The sequence below is a fragment of the Chelonus insularis genome, unplaced genomic scaffold (assembly GCF_013357705.1).
Source record: "Chelonus insularis isolate UGA/USDA-ARS -01 unplaced genomic scaffold, ASM1335770v1 scaffold_303_pilon, whole genome shotgun sequence".
NCBI classification, from domain to species: Eukaryota; Metazoa; Arthropoda; class Insecta; order Hymenoptera; family Braconidae; genus Chelonus; species Chelonus insularis.
Window position 1 is genome coordinate 987,884 of NW_023276792.1, and position 23,726 is coordinate 1,011,609.

Consider the following 23,726-nt stretch of genomic DNA (forward strand, 5'->3'; position numbering starts at 1 on the left):
ACGAAAAGAGGATTCAAAGTGAATAAAACTTAAGCATTTCGATCAGACCACTCAAGGTGTCTGTCATGTTGATGATACAAAGCAATGCCTGTGTCATGTTTTTCCATTCTTTCGCGCTCGATTTCGCACTACGAATAAACACCCTAACCCTCCGGCATGATTCGGTCATTCGACCGAGTGTTTTCGCTTCAACAAATAACGAACGAAATTATTCAACGGAAGGAATTTCATTTAGCTAATTTCATGATAATTTACTACGAATTTCATGAATATTTATATCTAAAAGCATTGTTGGAAAAATCGAATTTGTTGGGAATTTATTGATTCTTCTATTTTATTTTTTTGCTTTTTAAAATTCTGTAACTGTTTTTAATACAAAAAAAAATTTACACCTCTTTGATTCATTTTTTCTTTTTACATTTTAAATTCACTATAATTCAAGAAGTTATTTCTTTCTTTAAGAATATGGATTCACGAACGGACATGATAATTATTCAATTCTTCAAAAGATAGTGAAACGCAAAGATATTTCATTTTTTTTTATTCTTATAATAATTTTTTTTCCTTCATTATAATTACAGAAGAGTCTCCATAAAATGGTCAGCTTGGAACATGTTATAAAGGTTTTATGGAACACTAATATTAATCAACTCATTGAAAGCTTAAAGACTTGATGAATATATTTAATTAAAAGATATAATGAATTTAATATTTATATATTATTAATAGTCAATAATTTAATCATCAGTAAAATGTTTTTTCGAAAAGTGAACAGCTAGAAAAGTTGTAGATCTTTTTAATGTCCAATGTAAAGAATTGAATAGGAAACGTGTGTGCTGTTGAAATCGAGCAGAAAGATCACCCAAACAAAAAAGAATCAAAAATTCTGTCGTTCATTGATATATAGACCCTTATCGTGTGGAGTGAGTGTACAAGATGGGAAATAATTTTAAAGTTAAATTGAAAGGAAAATAAATAACCACAATGAAGACTGTTAGTTTGGCTCATTAATTATTGACAAAGAAATTTCCGATGTGCAAATAAAACGGAGACTGCGTTTAAGGGATAGAAAAGGGGTGTTAGTCAAATGAGGGTGGTTTCTTCATGATAAACCGTTACTTTCCACGCCAGAATATTTTACCCTTACTAAGCATGCAAAAGATATGGTCATCAGCTTATCGTTTGAAGGTCACTTTAATTTGTTTCTACCCTCTAGGAAGACATGGGATGATCATGGCCCTTCAAAAATTCTCTTTAAAAATTATCATCCTTCTTTTATGGTTAAAAAAGGGTTTCTTCATGGCCTTAAAAATTTATGAATTTTTTAATCTCTCCCCTGAGGCATAAACAAAATGTTAAGATATGCAAGAGGGTTGGAAGTAGATCTGTAAAGATCTCTCGATTTCTTATTCTTTATCGTAAAATTTTTATCTACAGTTCGTAATACAAAAAAAGGAAAAAAGTTCTCTGTGACTCTTCACCTCCCTCAATATTGCGCCATCACGAGTAAGGGTGTTATGAAAGATGGTGAAATATACAGGAGAAAAGTTATCGAGTTTAGTTAAGGGGGAGTAAGAAAGCAGCCAAGCACAAGCTATAAAGATGTCTCTGGAAAAATTCTTAAACCTCCCTATCCATATAACCAGTATAGCACTTGTTTTTTTTTTACCCTCTTGAAAATAAGTTTACTTTCGATCGCTTAACTTGCAAGATTATTATTAAGACAAAAGCTTCTTAAGTATATGTCATTACTGAAATTTCGGATGGGGTTGTTGTTTGCAATATCTGTCGTACGTGGGAGCCATTCAAGTAATATTTTTTTCAATTTTATTGATCAATAAATTGTTGTACATCAGAAATGAGAAAGTTAATTTTCTCTAGACATGATGTGATTGACTATTGAAAAAGTGATACCAGTGAACTAGAAGAAAGCATTTTAATTTATCCAGAGGAAAGAAATGATGACAAAGAAATTTTAAACGATCCCGAAATACTTGTAAGACAGTTGAAGACTATTTCTTAATCACAATTGTAAACCCAATGATTAAACATTCCTAAATTTAATAAGAGCTTTGACTCTTCTTTACTCTAATATTTGTAATTTTCTTCGTGATTGAGCATAAGTTTAATTGCTAACATTTAAGTACTTAACTGAGAAAAGTAGAAAATAATACAAAACTTTGTAAAATAATTTAAATTAGATATCCATGATCTTCTCACCCCTTCTCATAAATGTGATAGATGAGTAAGTCTTTATACTTTACTTCTAGTTTGCAAGTACGGACTTGAAGTTTTTTCTTTTCCACAAAAGCAGCATTTCTACAACTTTGATTGAGAGAGTTTGCTTAAAGACGAGAACGAGGGTTGAAGAAAGAGGGTGGAAAGGGTGGTTCGTAACTACTTTCTACGTCCGGCAGGATAGCATCACCTGCCTTCCATCTGCTTTTGGCCAATTAAAAGTTACCATACTTTGATTTATCGAGTGTGACTTTTGGTTGCTATAGTAAGAGGTACTACCCCTTCTCAAAAAGTATTTTTCAACCCCTTTGACGTATTAATTTTTTCTTTAAAATAATTGCAATATCTTGTAGTTAGTGGATTTAATTAAATATATTCTCTAATCGATTGAATGAATAAGCTGGCGATTTGTGTGCAAAAGCGTCACTTTTATCACGCTCAATCCCCTTATCATCATCCCCCTTTTTAGTCGCTTTTGCATTTTATAAAAAAATATTTGAATATTTATGATGTACATAGTCTCAATTGAATTCTAAAACAGCTTCTAGATTTTTTCGTATTTTTTTAAATGAGAGGTGAAGGAATACAAGGATCCTATGAAGGGGTTAAATTTTTTTCATCAACGAGTGAATTTTTTTTACAGGACATAAAAAGTAGACAAGCGTTTTTCCATCTGTTGTGTTTCCGTTTCCATTTCATGAATGTGACATGTACAAAAGCCTGTATATATAGATGGCTAAAGGGTTGATGGCAACGCCTGAGGGTGCGAAAATGGAGTTGTCCGGTGGTTTTAACCCTTTTATATTAATGATTGCGATTTCATACTATTTTCTCTCGATAACTCATCCCTAAATCCTTCTAAAAATATTGTCGAATATCCAAAATTAACGTGTTTTATTTACTTTTTACAAACTCCTTTTTTTACTTATCCTTTATTCCAATATCACTTACTCTGTTTAGAATTTTAAACACATTGACAAACTCAGCATTAATTGCTATGACTCACGACATGTCTCCATTACTCAGCTGAACACCCTTTGAAACCTATTTTTATTGGAGAAAAATGAAAACAGTTCTCGAATAAAGTCAACTATTCGTTGAATAACAATTTCTCATGATCTATGGTAACATTTGTTTTTCTTTGGATAACTTTGTAAAAGAGTTGATTCAAAAAAATTGATTTCACCGATCATCCGCACTTGTCACTTCCAATTATATTTTCATCGCAGCAATGATATTATAAGCAAAAAAGTAAAAGTATTAAAAAGAGAATATGAGAGGATGAAAGAGAGTTTTGAGTAAAAAGAGGATGAGTTAAGGTAATTGCATGAGATACAAGGGGATTTAAGGCGTCATATCAAATTATCCAGACCCTCTGTTGGCGAGATATAGATAGAGCAAGAAACATCTTATGGAATTTGTAATGAGGAAATTTTGAATTTTTTAAAGGCATAAAATAGGGTGAGGAAAATTATTTTTAATAAAAAGTTTAGAGTTTTTTAACATTTCTTACGAAGAACAAAAATGTGTTTGACTTTGGAAAGAGAATAAAATATTCATACTTTATAATTTATTGACATTAACTTGGTATTTATTTTTACGCAATTATGGATTTATAATCGATCGATAATATTTTTATTTTAAATGAATAAAATATTTTTTTAAATTGTGAATGCCATTTTTTAGAAAATTTTATATTGAAAACTTAACTGGCTAAATTAAAAATATAAATTGACATGTGATTTAAAAGCCACAAATGCCATGAGATAAATATTCTCAGTAAGTTAGGGTTGATTTTTACCCTCTTTGGTTTAGCTCCCTAAAATAAACATCCCCTAAGTCATTGAGAGAGATGTTAGACACAGTCATGTTCTGAGAGGGTCCTTCTTGGATTTTATTTTTGATCTCACTGACCCTTTACATGTCTCGACAGCCATGTAACCCTCAAACAGTAATCACAGATGAGCCTTAAGGTTTTTATAAATCTCTCGTGATGTTCATCGATAAAACAAGACGGGCAAAAACAAAAAGAAAAAAAAAGTTCTAATCGAATAAAGTAACTTAGTGGACAGTAAAAAAGAAAGAAAAAAATTCGGATATGGAAATTCCGAACGTCTAAAGTCTTTGGAAAAAAGGAAGTTGAAAGATGTAAGGAAGAGTTGAAAGGCCGTTGGACAACCTTCCGGTCTATTTTCCAATTTCGTTAAGACTTCTAGAAAAACGATCAATCTACGTTACTCGTCTAAAGTCTGATAACCAGTTCCAACCTTACATTGAAGACGAATGACCCAGAGAAAAATTAATTTTGTTGAAAATTAAATAAATCAATAATTATGCAGAATATTTTTTCATTATTTTTGTATATGACTTCTTACAATTGATAGAATATTCATATCAATAATTACTCTCAATTAACGTTTATAATTTCTTAATTAGTAAATTTCAGACTTCACACTCTATTCATTGAAAATTCAATTATCTCATCAATAAATGTTCATAATTAATTTATCCAAACTATAATTAACTCAAAAACTACGGCAAGTATAACATACAGAAAATGAAGTAATTACATAATGTAAAAAAAAGAGTAAAATGTTAAAAATTTATAATAAAGTTTATAAATGTTTGATGTGACAAAATAATTTTCGCTGGATATTGAGTTTTTATCTTTTATAGAACAGCTTTCATTACCATCAAATCTTTAAACACTTAGACACTTGAATAGGGCTGATCTCAAATGAATAGAAATGATGAACAGCTGATGGGTCAATGACCTGAGTGTAAATATGAGTCAAGTTCAAGATTTTAAAGAACAGTAGGAAAGTGTAGAGACAGCTTGAGTGAAAAAGCTCTACAGTTTATTTTTTTATGAAGAATAACAATTAGTTTAGAATTTTTTTCTCCATAAAACCAACTTGAAAAAATATTTTTGTGCTAAGTAAAATTGATTCAATTACTTTCAATGAATATCAAACAATATTGCAAGTTTTGATCTATTTATACTAAGCATCGACTCTAATTTGTCCTTCAAATTCAATCATCAATTTATTATGGGCAAGTTTTTCCACAGGTTGCATACCCAATTTAATAAGATTACATCTCACAGAATTTAAGTTAAACTTGTCTGGAGAACATGGCAACTTGTGTCTCGCATCAACTGCTGGGTCATTAATATTAAAACACTCTGATTCAATTTGTAACATTTTCACATCTGCTTGGAATTCATTCCTACATCCTGTGCAAGTAGAACGTTTGTTATCAGCCAGTGCATTTTTCAACTCAATAGAACCCAACTTAGAGCAATCGCATTCGGCAGTTTCACGATTAAACATATCTGGTGCTTTAGAGCCAGTATCAGTCAATTTAATAGTACATGGATTTCTAAAAGGATGAAATTTATTCAATGGATGTTCAATATATTGATTACCATAATCATCAGTTCCAAATACACAAGTAAACCGATCATATATTGATTCATTTTTATCATATAGAGACACGGTTTTTGGGTCAACTGGTTGGCCTGTCCTATTGTCAATTAATTTATTGTTACGATTATAATATTGATAATTATTACAAGCGATGACTTTATCACCAGTTGGACCTCCAAATAATTCAGGAAATTTTGAACGACAAACAATATCCCCACTAGCAGTTATTACAGCATAAGTAGTTCTTAAATTACATTGAAGTCTATCAGCAACACACCAAATACCTGGGTTTAACCTAGTATTATTCATATAAACCTCCTGCTTTTCTATATCAGTGATAACCAAAGCTCTTGCTGAGCCTGATTTACAAACTTTTTGACACTGGCTGTCATATGAATGGTTATTAGTATCAATATCAGCTTCTGTTAAATTGTCCGGTACGTCTCGTAAAAACAATGCATTTGTAGAAGTACATTTTGTTAAATTACTGTCATGATGATTATTCACAAATAAATTAATGTTTGGTAAATTATCCATCAACTGTCCATTCATTAATTGTGCTAATTGTTTATTTTTCACTCTTTCTTGCAAGTCATTATAATACTCATAATATTCTGATGTAGACATTCTTAATGCACTGCAATACAGTATTATAAATATACCAAATACAAAAATTATTTTAATAATGTACATTGGTGCTTATACTCGCTACGTGATATTTCATTAAAATTGGAACTAAATATTTTTATAGCGGCTAATATAAGTAATATTAAAGGCATTTTATGTTTGACGTTTGTGTGTATATGTTTGTGATAAAATGAGTACGGTCAAAAATTGAACAGTTCAATATATTGGACACTACTAAGCAAACCTCTCGACTCGAAAGCCCTTCACAATCCCTCTAATTTCTATCACTGTTGATCCACGCCGACTATTGATTATTGATAATTTAATCACATGCAATAATAAATCATGAGAACCTCATTATGATCACGAGAGAGCTATTAGCAAACTGCAGAGTTCACTTATCAATCGACTAATTAATAAATTAATTACCTAATAAAATTCAATGTAGTGAAGACAATTAGTTATTAATTATTATCATTACTCATTATTTTTCCTTTTAATTTTTAATTAATTATATATCCAAATACCACCTACTCTCTCTTTAGGCGTATAAATAGTAAATATGGCAATTAATCTAAATAATGAGAATGTTTTGGATTATTTAAATATGGTTTTTAAGTCAATTTTATTATTTAGAACAACAAAATTCTAACTGATTAAAGCACTAAATAGTTATTCATGAATTACGTAAAATAGCAAAATATTAATAGAGATTTCTAGAATTATTCTGATTATACTAGAATAATAATAATTTGAATTAAAACTTTAAAGGGTACAAACTGAATAATATTTAGATGAGTTCTTGAATGATTCTGGTTAAAATTGCTAACTGTTATCAGTTAATGATCTTGAAATAGCTTTAATGATGATCATTAAATATAATTGAGGGTCATCTTGATTGAATAGCTGTTCAGTAAAATAAACTGCATCGAAATAGGTATATTGATTTGATAGTTATAATGCTAAAGATAAACACCTATACAAATTAAAAGCTTCAAATTTATTGAAACATTACGTCTTGCTTACTGTTAAAATTACGTGAGCTCTTATAGAGTCTGATAACAATGCCAATAGAAAGCCACTACTAATAAAAAATATTTGAAAATCAAAAGATGAAATATAATATTCATATCATCCCTTGGGCTTAGAATTCTAACCTTCATGGATCTTGCTATTATTGGTTGCGTTATTGAATCCATCGGGAAACCACTCTATTGTAAATTGATAGTTTGATGCAGAAAGAGGAGAAATGGATCTAAGAAAGAGAGTAAAAATCGACATCTAGACAAAGATAAAATGTATAGTGAGATAGAGAGAGGAAAAATAGATGTGGGCTTCGGAAAAGGGGTAGCACTGTATAAGACGTGGTAAAAGTGAACTCTGAGTATTTGTTGAGGTCGCTAGTCTTGACAAACCCGTACTAAAAGTCTCTATATATTGGATACGTGGCTCACATTTCGATATTACTATATCCACATCGCTAGTCCTTTTATACTTCCTTCGTTATTTTATTCTTTTTTTCTTGAAAGAAAAAACGCGTACATACGTGTATTAGATACTGAGAACGAAGATATTTAATGAAAAAAACAAAAAAAATGAAGAAATTACAACTATAGTATGGACTGAATGAACACTTTTTCAAATTTATCTTTTTATTCATCTTCTGTTGATTTGTCATTTTTGCTGTTAATTTTTATAAAAGCAAGAAGTAAATGAAAATAAAAACAAAAAATTTGCAGTAACTGAAGTGGCCTTTGAATTTTCTTTTTCTTATTTCATTGAAAAAAAAAAAAAATCATTCAATCTTTTTTTATTTTGTCTTTTGAATTTTTTTACTCTCTTTTCTATCCTCTTGAGAGCTACCGACGTTTTCGTTACAGAAGACGTGGCAAGGACTTGATAAAAGACGAAAGAAAGTCCTTTGCCACCAGCTTCACCTCAATTCGAGCGAATGAAACAGACGAGGTAAAATTGGATGGTTTTACGATCTATTTGAAATACTCAATGAAATCTGAGTACAATTGATTTACGAGTTTTACCTTCAATATTCCTTCTGAAATAAAAAAATTTTCAATTCTATAGATTTTAAAAATTTTATCCTAAAAGATAAGAATTTTTATATATGATTCTGTACCTTAGACATAAAATTTAATTTCAAAAAATATGGCTTTGGTACTTGACTGCTACAGGAAAAATGTCAAATGTATTATTTATATTTTTACAATTTTCTATATTTATAAAAATTTTCAAACCACCTGTAAATGTTTCTTTTTTCTTGTTGGATAACTTAACTCTCTTAATTAAAAAACTGCAACAAAATTTATTTTAGCTTATATTTTTTTTAAAAAATTTTTTAATCATTTTTAATAATTTATTTTTTAAAAAATTACCCGATTGTTAACGTGTTTTTTTTCTTAATTATATATAAAAACAAATTATTTTTTTAATCATACAAATCGTAGTTCTAAAAAAAGAATTACTTGTTTTGATATCATATGAATACAATTCACACAATAAATGTTTTTCAATTGTGATGAAAAAAAAAAGTTATCAGAATACATATTCATCATTCTACTGCTGTTGTTGCAATATGATTTAACAAATTATTCTTTTCATTTACTCTATAGCTTAAGTCATTTATTTTTCAGAATACTATAGGAAAATAAATTTTTTACACTTCTATACTCTTCTCTTTATAATTTTCCACCCCCTTCAACATTCACTTTTCTTTTACGTTGCCCTATTTATTCGTTTTTTTTGCCCGATGCATTAAGCGTGTTCACCCTGTACTTTTACTCCATTTTTATTTTTTTCTCTCCCCTTTCTCCTACCTCACATCTTCTTTCTTTTATGATTATTTTTTTATTATTATTTCACCCAACGTCATTGCACCACATTTTTCCTCCCTTGGTCTCCAACTGAGCCCGATGTATCACTGGATTATACAATCCACTTTTTTATCCATCTTGTTTCTTTCCTTTCATCATTCCCTACATTACTTTCTTTGCAACCTAACACCTAATGTATCAGATACCCAACAACCAACAAAATAAATAAAAACATATCAACACCCATTTTTTTAGAAATAGATTTTAACTATTTGTTTATTTTTTTATAATTTTTTCAAAATTACATCTATCAAATGGTCTGATCTGATTCTTATAAAATAATTTTCTTTTATGTTACAGTTTTATAATCTGCTAGAGCATAACATGGTGGCAAACTTCACACTTATGTCTCGGCATGTGACAGTCTTTGCTCCAACGAATCGAGCATTCCAAGATAGTGATCGAAAGATTAAGGATTCTTATGTTCTTTATCATATTGGTGAGTAGAATATTTTATTTAACCAGTTTAGAAATGATGAAACTTAAATAAATGCTATATGTAAAACTCATTATGAATTTATGATACATCTGCTTTAAGTATTAAATGCAGAATTCTCAATTATTCATGAAGGAGTATTTAATGTACTGTCGAATTAAATCGTATATTTATTGATGAATGCCTTTCAAAACTTTTTTATTAATTTTGGTATCAACAACAATTACTGAATCTTTAAATAAGAATTAATTTAAATTTACAACTCTAATGGGTTTTAAATATTTCCTGAAATAATGATTTAAAAACTGAAAAAAGAAACACTCCAACTATATTCAGTGCTAACGACTATCGAATAAATTACAAGTAGAAGCCACTTTATCCAGGCCAGGAAGCCCAGGAAATGTGCTTATGGCACATCTAATTGGCATTGGATCTATTATTCAGAACTTTTGGGTTTTCTTTATTCTTCTTATTATTTATATTTATATCTATTATAACTCCATTAGTATTATAAATACACATACATCGTTGATAACTTCATTCAAAATTAACGATTACATTTTACAGTCGAAGTTATTTCACTTCTTGAATATTTGAATAATTCATCTGAAATGTCATCAGAAATCAAGCTATTTTACTTTTTATTCAATCAATATACATATATTTCTTTATTTTTGTCATTCTAGAATATAAAATATAGTTTAACTATTTAGAAAATTATTATGATTAAAAATATAATTGGTGGAGGTATTTTTGTTAAAAATAAATACAATCTAAAATTAATCTTGAAGTCTGTTAATATTTAATGAAATAGAATTATAAAAATCAGATTATTCCTTCAAAAGCACAAGAACTCCCAATAGTGAATAAATTAAGGTTGATAATTATTTTCAAACACAATTTCCGTAATAACATTAGTTTGTAACTAAACCAAAGTATAACCAATATAATAGCTACACAAACGCCATACTCACGTATTTTCATCAGATGCACATGACACAACGTTGCAAAAATGAAACTATCATTTTCACAGAAACACTGATGAAGTTGACTGAAAGTATTGATCAAAGACATGAAAATAACTTGGAGTTTGAGATTGAAATTGAATATTATATTTAACTATATTTAGTAAGTAACATGCAAGTATATGTTAGTTATAGTTGATAGGAAGTTTTGAACTAGACAACAACGTGGTCTATCAAGAATTCACAAATATTAACATCATAGAAGATAGAAACCGTCAGCTTCAGAGTGTGACTAACCACGTATTCAATAGTTGAGCTCGTTGTTAATGTTCTTTTTGTTTTCATCTTTTTTATTCACGAGTTTAACATCTCGTTTAATATTCTACTCAAACATTCAAACATGATCTTGAATAATCATGATGGCAGCAATCAATCGATAAAAAAAGAATATTCCTCGAGGTCATTGAAATTACTCTTTGAATTTGGCAAACTATCAGATCAGAGGGAGCAAGGGGTTTTGGCAAACCCTATATACCACCAATCGATTAGATTCTTCCGCAAGTTGGAACCTTGATGACCATTGCCAGAAACCAATAGGGACGATTTTAGTTAAATTGGTTTTTGCTAATTTACCTCTTGATTGCAATCAGAAAGAGCAGATGAAGAATTTATCACTTTTGCTAGATTTTTTCCATTTATTTAAATAATAAATTGCTGGTTCAATGATTTATTTAACTGGAAATCATTAAAAAGAGACTTGGAAAAATTTTATATTATATTATATTTTTTTCATTATTAATATCACATTATTTGCTATTATTAATCTACTTTACTATTCATTATCTATAAGTATACTTTACGAAAAGCAATAATAATTATTGCTTTATTCTCAACAATTTATCTCCTCAAACCATGCATTATAATACCTCAAAAGACTTAAAACAAGAATACTTAACCGCTTATTAAAATCAAAATTATTAATTACAATATACCAAAGCTGTTACATATAAGGTATCATAGCCAATATAACTATTAGTCAAGATCAATACTCTAGTTGAAGTACACGCAAACCTGAGGTTTCCGGAAATTGACCGCCAATATTCTAGATACAGAAGGTGAACTTGATTGTTGAGAGGTTTCAACAGCGAAGCCGAGCAGATAAATCTTTATCCATACTATATATAATATTTTCATAATAAGCAATTATACTTGATTCTTTAAAAATAACTAAACCAATTATTTATGACTATATAAATATGAAGAATGGTTTTATTCAATTTAAGTAAATTCTTATCATCGTTGTCTTTACCTCTTGAGCTTTCAAGTCCGGTTTTAGAGCAATTTTGTATATCGCCAGTGAAAACTTTCACAATTAGTCTGGAAACTTTCATAATTTTGAGGCTTAAGCACCGTTGTTTTGCGGAGGAATTGAAGAGGATGAGCATCCAGAACCACCTTTATAGCGGCTTCAATTTATCATTTGGAATATTTTGTTAGGGTTTTGGAACTCATTACTCAATAGATGCTTTTTCTAAAGATAGAAAAATTTCTCTCAGTTTCTAAGAAAGACAACAACCTTAACATTTTGAAGTTCTTGTGTACAATTAAAAGTTAAAAAAAATATTCAAAACTAAACAATTAGAGTGTTTTAAAATAAACTTAGGATAAATTAAAAAAAAAATTTTTCTAACATCATAAAAGTTATCTTTTTCTACTTTTTTATGAAGCAAAATCTCTTTAACAAGTTATCACATAAAACATAGACTTTCATTAACAATTGATTTTCAGAATTATCAAGTCCATCTAAAGCTTCCAAAGACTATCATTTTTTATCTTTCTTTTTCTGATACCCAGAGGTTACTTTTTTAACTGTCCAAGATGTTTTTAGCAGATGTTCTACAAAAGAGTAGTCCATTTCTAACATTATCTAGAGAAATTGAATTCTTTTCTAGCATTTTCATTCAGAATTGTGTTAAAGAAATGCCTTTTTTGGTGTGTAAAACATCTAGGGAATTTTTTCCCTATGAGGTTTCAGGTGACGACAGTAAAATTGACGCGCCAACTGTACACTGAGATTGATTTCCACGTCGTCTGTCTAAAGGAAAAGGACTCGTTCTAAAAGACATCAGAGACAAAGAGGTATAACGAAAAAAGGTCCTTAAGATCTCATGGGAAATGTTCCGAATATTTCTTGTCTATTTTCAGTGGTAATCACGACGACAGATAAAATTCAGTGAAAACTTTTGCTCTTGTTTTACATTTCAAATGTTCATTCATGTCATTTTTAACAAGATAAAAGATCATCCGATTTCAAATACAAAAAAAAATCATATTCTTTTTTTTTAATTTTACATTACATTATTTCCAATTAATTATTAAATAAGTTAAGTATAAAAAAAAATATAAATAAAAACAAAGTATAATCAGCTTAAAATATTTTATAGCATTTTTATTATAATTAAAAATTAGTCAAATTTACTGAACAAAGCTTTTTACGAAAATAAAAAATAATCTTTACAACTACAAGCTAACATTTTCTATCAGGAGTGAGACTTTAATAAATCATTATATTATGTCAGGTACAATGAATATTAATTTTTTCAAATCTGAACTAAACTCGATTTATCGAGTAAGTGGAATGTAAAACCTCTAATGACAGATAAAAATGAAACTTTATGACTTTCATAAGTTGTTTCTAAAGATTACAATGATCAATTTTTGCTAGTTTATTACTGTCCAGAATCTCTCCATATCGTTGATAGTTCGGTAATTTAATGCTGCAGCTGGTGTTAGTAGCACTACGTGACATGGATGAAGTATAATACGCAAGGGAGATTCTAAATCTACTGAAAAGGACAGCAGATATGCATTGAAACCTCAGCAAAGTTATAATGACGGTAACCTAGAACATTTGACTTGTCTCATACAAATTTGCTTCTAACTTTGGTCAACTATTTTCTACCGGAAACGATTTAATACGTCTCAAAGCATTTCTCATTTCATTGGTATCGAAAATTATCAATCAGACTAATAACGTTGGTGATCGAGTTGAATATTCACTATGACACTTCAGGTCACTACTCGATGAGATTCAATCAATGCATAATCGCTTCAAAGGATCTTCAACCGTCCATGTGATATGTCTTGGAGACAAGTGAGGGCAATTCCAAAGCCGGAATAGAGTTGTCTCATCTTAGAGAGATGTGGTATAAATCCCGTGGGTCTTTGACCTTATTCTCAGTTGGTGTATCCTGAACTCTCCAATGTTGGACTTCGGACATGATCCACACACAAGTTCTACAATGTGTAGCGTGTCTCCATCGTCCCCTATGGAACACCAAACTTATCTCCAAAACCACCACAACCGCGGTATCTCGCGAGAAAATTAATCTCGAGAGCACGAGGTTGAATTCCTACCTGATTCTCTAGATTCTGTGATAGCAACAATTAATTGGATCCATTCAGAAGATTATTCCCAAGTTTTATAATTGTTTTGGTAAAAATTTTATTTTTTATTATCTCTTCTAGTTCGATTCACATACTTTTCGTTAATTTAAATTATTTGTATTGTTCAAATTAAAAAATTTATTTCAATGACTATAAATCAACTCTTTTCCTATTAATTTTTACACATCAAAAAATAATTATACTTCATTAAGTTTAATATTTAATGACAGATATTCATCCAAATTATCAGTTGCTGAATTAATATAATTCTCACTAGTAATTATCAGCTTTCATAAAATCCATAATAATTGTATATACTCTGGCCTACCTACTTTCAACAAAACATGAAAATTTCATTGGTTATCATCAAAATTAAACGACCACCTCGTCGAACAATCAATAATTACACTCGCTGTAGGATGATAGATAAATTGAAGAACATTTGTTTGATATCATTGCCTCCTTCCCTCCATACATGTATAAACAAGCACAGTATGAGTACACCCATGATGCATATATCACCATAATTCAATAAATAATTAAACACTTGTATTCACTAACAAATTTATTAAAGATTTTATGACTACGTTAATATTGTCCCAATTTCAATAATGTATAGTCTGAATTAAAAGCCATAGACGAGTAAACTCAGTTAATTGAGAATCATCAAATATAATTGTTTTGAGAGTATTGTAATGAAAAAATTTAATATATATGTAATGTAAAAACAATTTTATTTTCTTAAAAAAAAAGTATATCATTTTATTTGAAGAAAACAAGAGTACAAGAATCTGGCTAATTTCCAAGGTGAATTCCATTGGTCCCATTAACTGAGAAAGAATTTTAAGAATTAGAACTTGAGATTCTCTTATGCTGGATCCAATTAACCCTCTCATTATCCATTCATTAGCACTCTCCAATGTCGAAGAAGCATAAAATCAGCATTAAATTGACTCTCATAATTTTTCTTACTTTCATTTACTTACTTTATCTTTTACCTATTCTCTACGATTCTCGTGTCTTTCCTTACTTCTCTCCGATAACTAAGTAACCAGTCTTTTTCCAAGAATTTAAACAAAACCAAAAGGATTAATAAATAAAGGAAAGAAGAAAACTTCCAGGATATGATTCTTACCACCGGAAAAGTTGGACTTAGTATTCTTACCAGTCCGTCGTCTACTTCATGGAGATTTTCATTGGCCAATCATCAATATGCATCACAAGCATTAAATTATTCGTTAGTACACGTGCTGGCATTTTCTATCCTTTCTTTTTCTCGAATTTTACTGTTCCATTGAGTTTTTTTGTAAATTAAGAGTAAAAAGAGAAGAAAAAAAATTTGAAAATAGAGAAACCAGAAGCGGAAATGAAAGAAAGAGGATTGAAAAATATGCAACTATGTGGTAAGAGAGGGGTTACTTTAGAGGATGATTGAATCAAATTTTAGACTCGGAAATCATATGGAGAATTCGCCAGAGGCATTCAGAATATTGGGAACTAAAATGCCGTATTTCTACGCTTATAATCGATTCCACCCTTTCGTGAAAGCTGTCGCTTGTTCCAGTTCTTAACTATCACTTCTTTTTTATTCAGATGTTGAAAATATATTCGGCAGACTTTTAAAATTTCTAAAAATAAAATTAGCGTTGATTCATAGAAGAATAAACTTTATCAGAGAACTATTATCAATAGTGAATTCACTGAAGGAAAATATTGATTGTAGCAAATCAAATTCTCTTGTAGTTTGTATCGAAGTAATCATCATCTAATATTATTGCATACGTGAATATTTCGTTAATTTTATAGTTATAGTATTATAGAAAATTTAATGATTTATGGTAATGATCCCCTAAGATATTATAATTTGAGTTTATGTCGACGCCTTATCGCTCGTTAAAGCTCACAAGGGAGCATAGAATATTCGACTCTAGTGTCTAAGACGTTCATGAATTAATTAGATGTTTTAGAAGTAAACCTTTGAGAGAAGATGGCAGAGGATGTATTAAAGTTAATCCTATATCATAATGTTCTTTACTTATTTAAGTTTTTTTTAAGTAATAAATTGAATTATCTTATTTAAACGCATATACTTCTTTCAGTGTAACTTAGTCTTTTGTTTACAAAAAAAACAGCTATATAAATTTTTATGAGTAATTATATTATTTAATCATCATAAAATCTAGCTTCTACTAATTTACAGGATAAGAATAATTGATCACCCATGTTTTTAAATAAAAATTTATTCAAGAAATTAATGTAATTTTAATGCTCTTTTATAAACCAGTTGAATGTAATTATAGATCAATTAAGCTCCGAGAAATTTTTCATAAAATGTAATTTATTATTAGATTTTATTAAACTTAAAATAGTTCAAAAATTTATTATAAAAATATTTCTAAAAAATATATACAGTTTATTAATTAAATAAAAATACTCGACAGGAGCTTTTTTAATAAATAATACTTCGCGATCTAACAAACTCATTTCCATAAAAAAATATATTCAGTCATAATTCACTTGAAGAACTCATAAAAAGTATACGCTGCTATTGCAATAACAAAAAATAATCGTTAAATTTTAAGTAAGTCGTTTGACATGATCTGTTTTTTTTCTTGACGATTTAATAAATCCTAAACGTTGTAATTCTGCAACAGCTCTAGTAAAACGAGCCCTAATATCAATGATTAAGGAAAATATATTAAAACACTATAATAATAGTCCTAAATTTTGTTTCAATTATTTAATCACAATAAAAAAGGATACTGTATTTCAGGATCAACTTCCGTCTGTTCTGACTCATTATTAGGATCTACAACCATCAAAAATGCCTGAAAAAAAAAGAAATTCATCAACTGAATTTAATTAAATAAATCCTAATAGAATATTTTATAACTAAATGTACAAACACGTTTTACTTTAATAAGCAATGATGTTTAACCATCCACGATATCATCTAGCTTATTTTAGATTCTTTGAAGAAAAGTACATTAGGAATAGTGTATGAATATATGTCGACAGATAAGAATGCAAACACAAAATCGTTTTGCAAAGCTCGCACGGGTGTCTCCTAACGACTGACAGCAAAGCTGCATGAATATGAATTAAGCTTCGTCGATTAATATCACGTCAGTTAAGCTAGATGCATATATAAATATTTTATCTGTAGCTTTACTTCAAAGCCATCATTGAGATTTAAATACCGAAATTTTGGTCAAAGCTCATGAAGAATTGAGCCTGATAAATCATGAGTAACGTTTACGGAAGAACGATAAATTTAGAGAGGAAACTGTTTAAATATTTCTATTTGATAAATTTGAATAGTATATGGCGAAACATAATATTAACTTCAACGTAAATACAGAAGATTATTATAATTACTCAACTGTTGATGCGATTATTATATTATATTATTTTATAACGTGACAGGTTTTATTTAATTTAGCTTACTATTTAGATAAAATAAATTTAATATTATTTAAATAAAAAATATCAATTATTTAAGTTGTTTTTAGAAAATTAAATGTCTCAGTAAATCTATAATGTTCATTTAAAAACAAAACTATGTGATTTCATCTTAGTTCTATAGCGTTCACGAATACTATAAAAATTATCTTTAGATAGAAAAAGCATCAAATAATAATTGGAGTATGAATTCTTTTTTTGCTGCGAAAAATAATGAAACTAGTATAAACAAGAGCTAGCTTCACTTCGTTATAAAAATTTTAAAGCATTGTTTCCAACTGAAGTCCCACTTCTCAACAATTATTAAATCTATTAATAAATATGAATTTTTACCTGAAGCCAGTCATACATGTTGATAAGTTTTCTTGACTCTAAATGCAATTTGTAGACTATACTCAGGTCAGGTAATGTAGGTTGAATTGTTTGATCGTTCTCCAAGTTACAACAATTACACTGTCAATCAAAATTATAAGTTATGTCATATTCATTTTAACTCTATCAAGCTTTAAGACATTTGCAATTCATTGGCCAGTAAATAGGCAGTTGCATGCGTATTATTTTGATATACTCAAATTTCATGCATCTCGTTTCGGGTTTTAAAACTTTCTACCACCTGTTCATTTTCCTCAAATATTTGAAAGTCTAAATAGCCTAAGTTAAATGAGAGTTAAACTCCGCTTGTTGATTTGCCGCTTTCATCACATAGAATATCAAAATATAGTGATGTTGCATATTATTTTTACTTACATTTAAATAAATTTTAGGATTATTTAATCCCGTGTGAATAGCGGCTCGGTGAGATCCACGTAAATGTTGTTTCCCTGCATATGCATCACTAAAACAAAATATCTCACTAGCCGGTAGACGATTGGGATTTTTTAAAAATACTGGAAAAACTTTATCATTTAGATAATTGATTAAATCTAATTGAGCTTGTTTAAATGGTGATCTAGATTGTTGTTGTGAATTTTGAAATAATTTCTATAAAAAAAAAATTCAATATCATATAAGTTTAACATTAATAATAAGCATGAAAGAAAATATTGCATACATTCTGAAATTGAAGTCTATCAAGTTCAACATGTGGAGTAAAAACTTTGTTCGTTGATGCCTCAAATTTTCCTGTACTAGCATTTTCAATAATATTCAAATGATCTCCCAAACTAGCTAATAAATCTTTTAAAGAAACATTTTCCGATTGACGAATTATACTGATGATAGTTTGCAGTTTAATAATTAATTCTTCTTTCGACATGAAATTTAATAGCTGCATTGATTTTTTGTACTCTGGTGTCTCCGGTAAATCACAAATTACTGCATTAGCATAAACTTCGCGGAGCTGAAAGTGACTTTATTTAGATTGATAAAATGAATGAATCATTTTTAGATGGATTATAAAATACCTGTTTCCCCAAAGGAGCACCGGGTAATGAAGTAGTCAGAGAATGTAAGCACTTGAGAATTACAAAAAAAGATCCAATATAATCGTGAAATTGATGTAAAATATCTGAATAAAAACTCATTGCCTTTTCACTTATATTCGAGTCTATGTTTTGTTTAGATTTTTCAAGGTATTTAATAACTGATGGCAGCTCTGAAAGTTCTTTAAAATCTTCAGCAGATAATTCCTTCAAACGTTCCTTTATTTTTGAACGATCACAACAAAGTGACGTTAAGTTATTTTCAAAGAAATGTTGAAACATACAAAGCTAAAAGAATAATTTTTTTTTTATAAATGAAATAAAAAAAAAGTAGGATAATTAATTTCAAAGTTGTTAAATAAAGAAATAATAGTACTTTATATCCTTGAATGAATCCATTAACGGAAAAATCGTAAAATAAAAAAATATCTGTAAGCAATTGAAACGCTTTTCCTGTTAACATAAAAGGTGATTTTCCAGACAACACTGTTCCCTCTAGTACATCAGATAAACTTTTTACTTGCTTTTGAGTGTGAAAAACCTAAAAAATGTATAAAAATAGAAGGAACACGTGAATAATAAATTTATGACAAACAAATAAAAATTATGAAAAAACAAGATAAATCAAAAGACTTGAAAAATTTTATAAAGTTTTTTCTCTATTTGAATATTCCAATTAAGAAGCTAATTTCTTACTTTCTCAGCGCTTTTAAATTCTACTTGTTCTCTGTTATTTGTTTTTCTCTATTTTTCTCTTTAAAAAATTAGCAATTCATAAAATTAGCATGTTCTTTGCAATCTTTATACTGAACAACTTTGTCATGTCATTTTATTTTTATCGTTCTTACTACGTGTTTACTCGTCATAATTTATTTCACATTTTTATACTTTTTCTTCGTTACTTCATGTTTATCTTTATATTTTTGGTTCAAAATTTATGGTAATTTATTTAACTTACTTGAACTCTAAGTTTTGATGTTACGTCATAAGATAGAGATCTGTGAACTGCATGAAGAGTCGTTGCAACCCCGAAAACTAACACGAATTTTATTACTCTTGAGTAGGAGCTAAAAAGGAAAACTTTTAATTTAAAAAATTAAATTTTCTTTAGATATAAAAAAGTAAATAAATTTTGTACTTTTTATAACTAAATAAAATAAAACAAAATAACCAATTTCCTTCTATACCTTAAAACTGAAATAAAATCTCGAAGCACGTTTGGATTGAAACTCTCAAAATCTGGGATTATTATAACTAATGGAGTGTTTGGTTTACAATTCTCCGAATACCATAATTTTAATTGTCGAAAATTACATTGACTTTTCTTGACCTCGCAAACCTTAAAAGATTAATTTTAAATTAATAAGAATTTTTTTTACTGTATCTATTGTTAGGTCATAAGATTTTTTATTACATCATCAGAACTATTTATTAACTGATATATCGATTCCTCCATCAGTGTCTTCAAGTTTCCGGAATCTCTCGATGGAATTACTGCGATTTGCTTAGTAATTAAGGATAACGCAGCAGATAATTTGCGAAAAAATTCTCCATGATCAGGCAAATTGACTCCTTAATTGGTAACAAAACAAAATCAAATGAAAAAACTTTTAATACTATCATGTAAGCGGGTACAATAATTGTTATAATGAATTTTACCTGTTAATAAAATTGCTGTAGCTATTTCACCAGAAAATTCATCTTGATTACTATCACGTGCATTTTCTACGTATTTTTTAACGTCCGATAGAATTTGTTTGGACATATTCACATCAATATTCTGAAAATAATGAAAATATATATAATTACAATTTTTCCAATTTAGAAAAATGACTAATTAATGAAGTAAATTTACTTTAGCAGAATTTTCAATAATTGACCAAGCATCTTTATAAGCTCGATACCAAGGTGTGTTAATTAGTGGATTTGTATCAATTTTTTTCGGCTTCTGATTTAATCTGTACTTTCCTTTATACGCAAATATACCCTGAAATGAATTAAAAATACGTATTGAATTTTTTTTCGAATTTACTATTATGGTATAAATGTTTTTAATAAATATACCAATTATTCATTTGTTAAAATTTTTTATTTATTTAAATTGCATCTCTCATTGTTTACATATTACATTTCAATTTTTATCGATTAATACTTTGGAATACGCTGTAATATTTATTATGACAAAATAAATTCAATTAATAAAAAATATAGTGTGAATCATAAAACATATACTTGTTATTTAATTAAATGTAAACTCAGATTTAGAAATTGTCTTGTTTTACTAAAAAAGTAAACATTTATTTCTTAAACTGTTTTAGGTTATGTTTGAACATGCAACAGGTAGAATCCTTCGTAACTTACCTTCGATACCGAGACATTATCCATTTTACGAAAGTTAGTTGCTAACAATTCAGTAATTCACGATAAACTTTCAATATTTATCTCTGTAGTTTCTTTAAACATTAAACAAAAGCCGATAACTTGTATATATTTAACTAGCACGTAATATAGTAACCTCACAATACATTAACAAAGACCAGCGTCATTTGAACTGGTCTCAACTGTCGCAGAAGCCGGTATATAAACGTGTAAAGCCACAGACAGCTGACTGTCTGCAGCTGCTACTACTGCCCTCCCTTCATAACGTAGCTGTTTTGAAACTTATTCAAGGTCTGCATTAGACACTTGACTAATCTCAAAAGTATCTCATTTAACCGCCGTAACAGACAGTATACTACTGATGACAATAAAGAAGATATTTCTGGGAAATCAATATAATGCAAGATAAATTTATTTTCCAAATATTAAGTTACATTGAATTTTATATAAAAAAAGAAACTTATTATCAATTCCTAATATTAACATCAATTATTCAAACCAATAAATCAATTTGAGCAAATAATTTATTTACAGTATAAAAGTAAAAAGTTTTTGGAACTAAGAATCTGTGTTTCGATAAGAAATTCAATTTTAAATTGTTTAATTTCATTTTCTTTAAGGTCACCTGTTTCAGTAAATTTAATAGTGATAAAATAATTTTTTCTTCAGAAGGTATAATATTTTCTTTTTATGCTATTCTCTACCTAATTATTTAACAATTTCGGTCGACAAAAGAAAGATGAAAAGTGACTAAAATAAAACAAAATGTAGCAGACAGAAACGTGGAAACTGTCGTTATCGTTGATTGCACGGTCAATTGTCAGACAAGTGTAGAAATGAAGTTGGGCTAACATGTATGAGAGAGAATTGTAGTACAATCTCATAGTAGGCGATCACTAAAGATGTTTCTATCCCTATGTACACTATCTGCTTCCACACTATCATGTACTATCCTTTCTACTTCCATTCTCATGTTCTTTTACCTAATCTATGTAATCAAAGTTACCTTTATCTACAGAGAAAACTTTTCTCAGTAACTGCAAGCAATTTTCACACCTGATAGCTGATATCTACGGACTTTTTTTGCCATGTGAAATGTTATTGGTGTAATTGATCGCCATTATTGAGACAAGGAAAAATTTAGAATGTAATGTACTTTTGATTAGCTGAAAAAGATTTAGATTTTCATCAACGAGATGGAACATTTCCATTACGTAATCTAAATTAGTTGGCATTAAATTTTATTAGAATCCTAAATACTTAATATTCATGGTTTATTTTCAAAGGTAATGAATTAACTAGCTATAAGAGAATAATGATTATATCATAAATATATCTTTATAATTACATTTATTGTTAATTCAATCATTTTTTTTTTTACAGCAAATCTTCCTCAAACTACTGATGAACTGAAAGAAACAATATCATCCGAGCATGAAGGCAATCCACCTTTGTGGGTCACAAAAGTAGGCACTCCGCCTAATACTGAAATTTACATCAACAATGCGAAAATATTGCCAGGCAGTAACTTCAAGACCAAGGTTTTCACTGCGCAAGGAGAAAAAACACAGGTCAATATTCTTTAATTAAATATTTAATTATAAAATCCCTAATCCATTCATCGAAGATTTTATTATTTTTATCGAAGGTAGAACAATAGTGAATTTCAGATAATTTGAATATTTGGTTTTGGTAAAATTAGATTCTCTTCTGTATGACAACAAAAGTTAGAAATTTCGTGTTACGAATAGAGGAGAGTTCTGAACTAACTCAACCACAAAGGGGACGTAGACAAAAGGGTCTATGTCAACATGGCATCATTCTAACGAGCTTTTTATCAACTTTACTGAATCATCTATGGTTGTTTCATCACGCGCATTAATATAGTTCAGAAAGTGTGAATACAGATGAAGAAAGCTAAAAGTTAAAGAAAAACATAAATTGAATTCATTAAAAATTTTTCCAGAACTAGATTTTTAACTATATGAAAAGAACGATAATAGGACATCATCCTGAGTCGTAGTTTGCAAATAACATTGAGAAATCAAGAACCTTTGTAATAACTCGTAACTCATAACAAAGCAATTTCTTTCATCATTTGCACTCAAGTTTAAGCGAAACTCAACCAAAGAAATTTAGTATTGCACAGGCTTCAAGACGTTTGTTATTGGAATATATAAAAGAAAAGAGTGGAGCCAAGCTAGGGTGAGATGAAATCTTGACTTGAACGTTGAAGTAAGAATGCAGCATAAAAGTGGAAACATGTCTGCGATGCTTCAGGGTACATGAATTTTTTAATTTTAAAGCATACTTCTTTTGTGCCTCTTTATAATATTTCTATAGCTCACACAAATCAGTGTTGAAAAAATTGAGGAGTTTTCAAACTTTATTAAATATTTATCATTCTGAACTTCCATCAATTTCAAACATAGATT

The 23,726-nt window shown here is 28.8% G+C and overlaps 3 protein-coding genes across 6 annotated transcripts in view; 1 reads left to right on the top strand and 2 right to left on the bottom strand.

Moving 5' to 3' along the window:
• Positions 1 to 23,726, top strand: part of Fas1 (fasciclin 1) — a 125,669-nt gene that overhangs the window by 79,029 nt on the left and 22,914 nt on the right. For all 4 annotated transcript variants that reach the window (XM_035093932.1, XM_035093935.1, XM_035093933.1 and 1 more), the window contains exons 2-3: positions 9,482 to 9,620; positions 22,675 to 22,862. In XM_035093932.1, coding sequence (XP_034949823.1) covers positions 9,482 to 9,620; positions 22,675 to 22,862 — 327 coding nt within the window. The remainder of the gene's footprint in view (positions 1 to 9,481; positions 9,621 to 22,674; positions 22,863 to 23,726) is intronic.
• LOC118073440 (uncharacterized) lies at positions 4,849 to 6,433 on the bottom strand. The gene has a single exon (NM_001414586.1). It carries the CDS (start codon positions 6,357 to 6,359, stop codon positions 5,241 to 5,243), a length of 1,119 nt encoding a protein of 372 aa, NP_001401515.1. The 5' UTR covers positions 6,360 to 6,433; the 3' UTR covers positions 4,849 to 5,240.
• Positions 16,472 to 21,484, bottom strand: Orc3 (origin recognition complex subunit 3). The gene is made up of 13 exons (XM_035093936.1): positions 21,274 to 21,484; positions 20,768 to 20,899; positions 20,572 to 20,692; positions 20,327 to 20,484; positions 20,100 to 20,251; positions 19,871 to 19,979; positions 19,289 to 19,453; positions 18,895 to 19,200; positions 18,543 to 18,830; positions 18,239 to 18,472; positions 17,825 to 17,944; positions 16,793 to 16,857; positions 16,472 to 16,700 (listed from the first exon to the last, which is right to left on the bottom strand). The coding sequence occupies exons 1-13, from the start codon at positions 21,295 to 21,297 to the stop codon at positions 16,607 to 16,609; spliced, it is 1,968 nt and encodes a 655-aa protein (XP_034949827.1). The 5' UTR covers positions 21,298 to 21,484; the 3' UTR covers positions 16,472 to 16,606.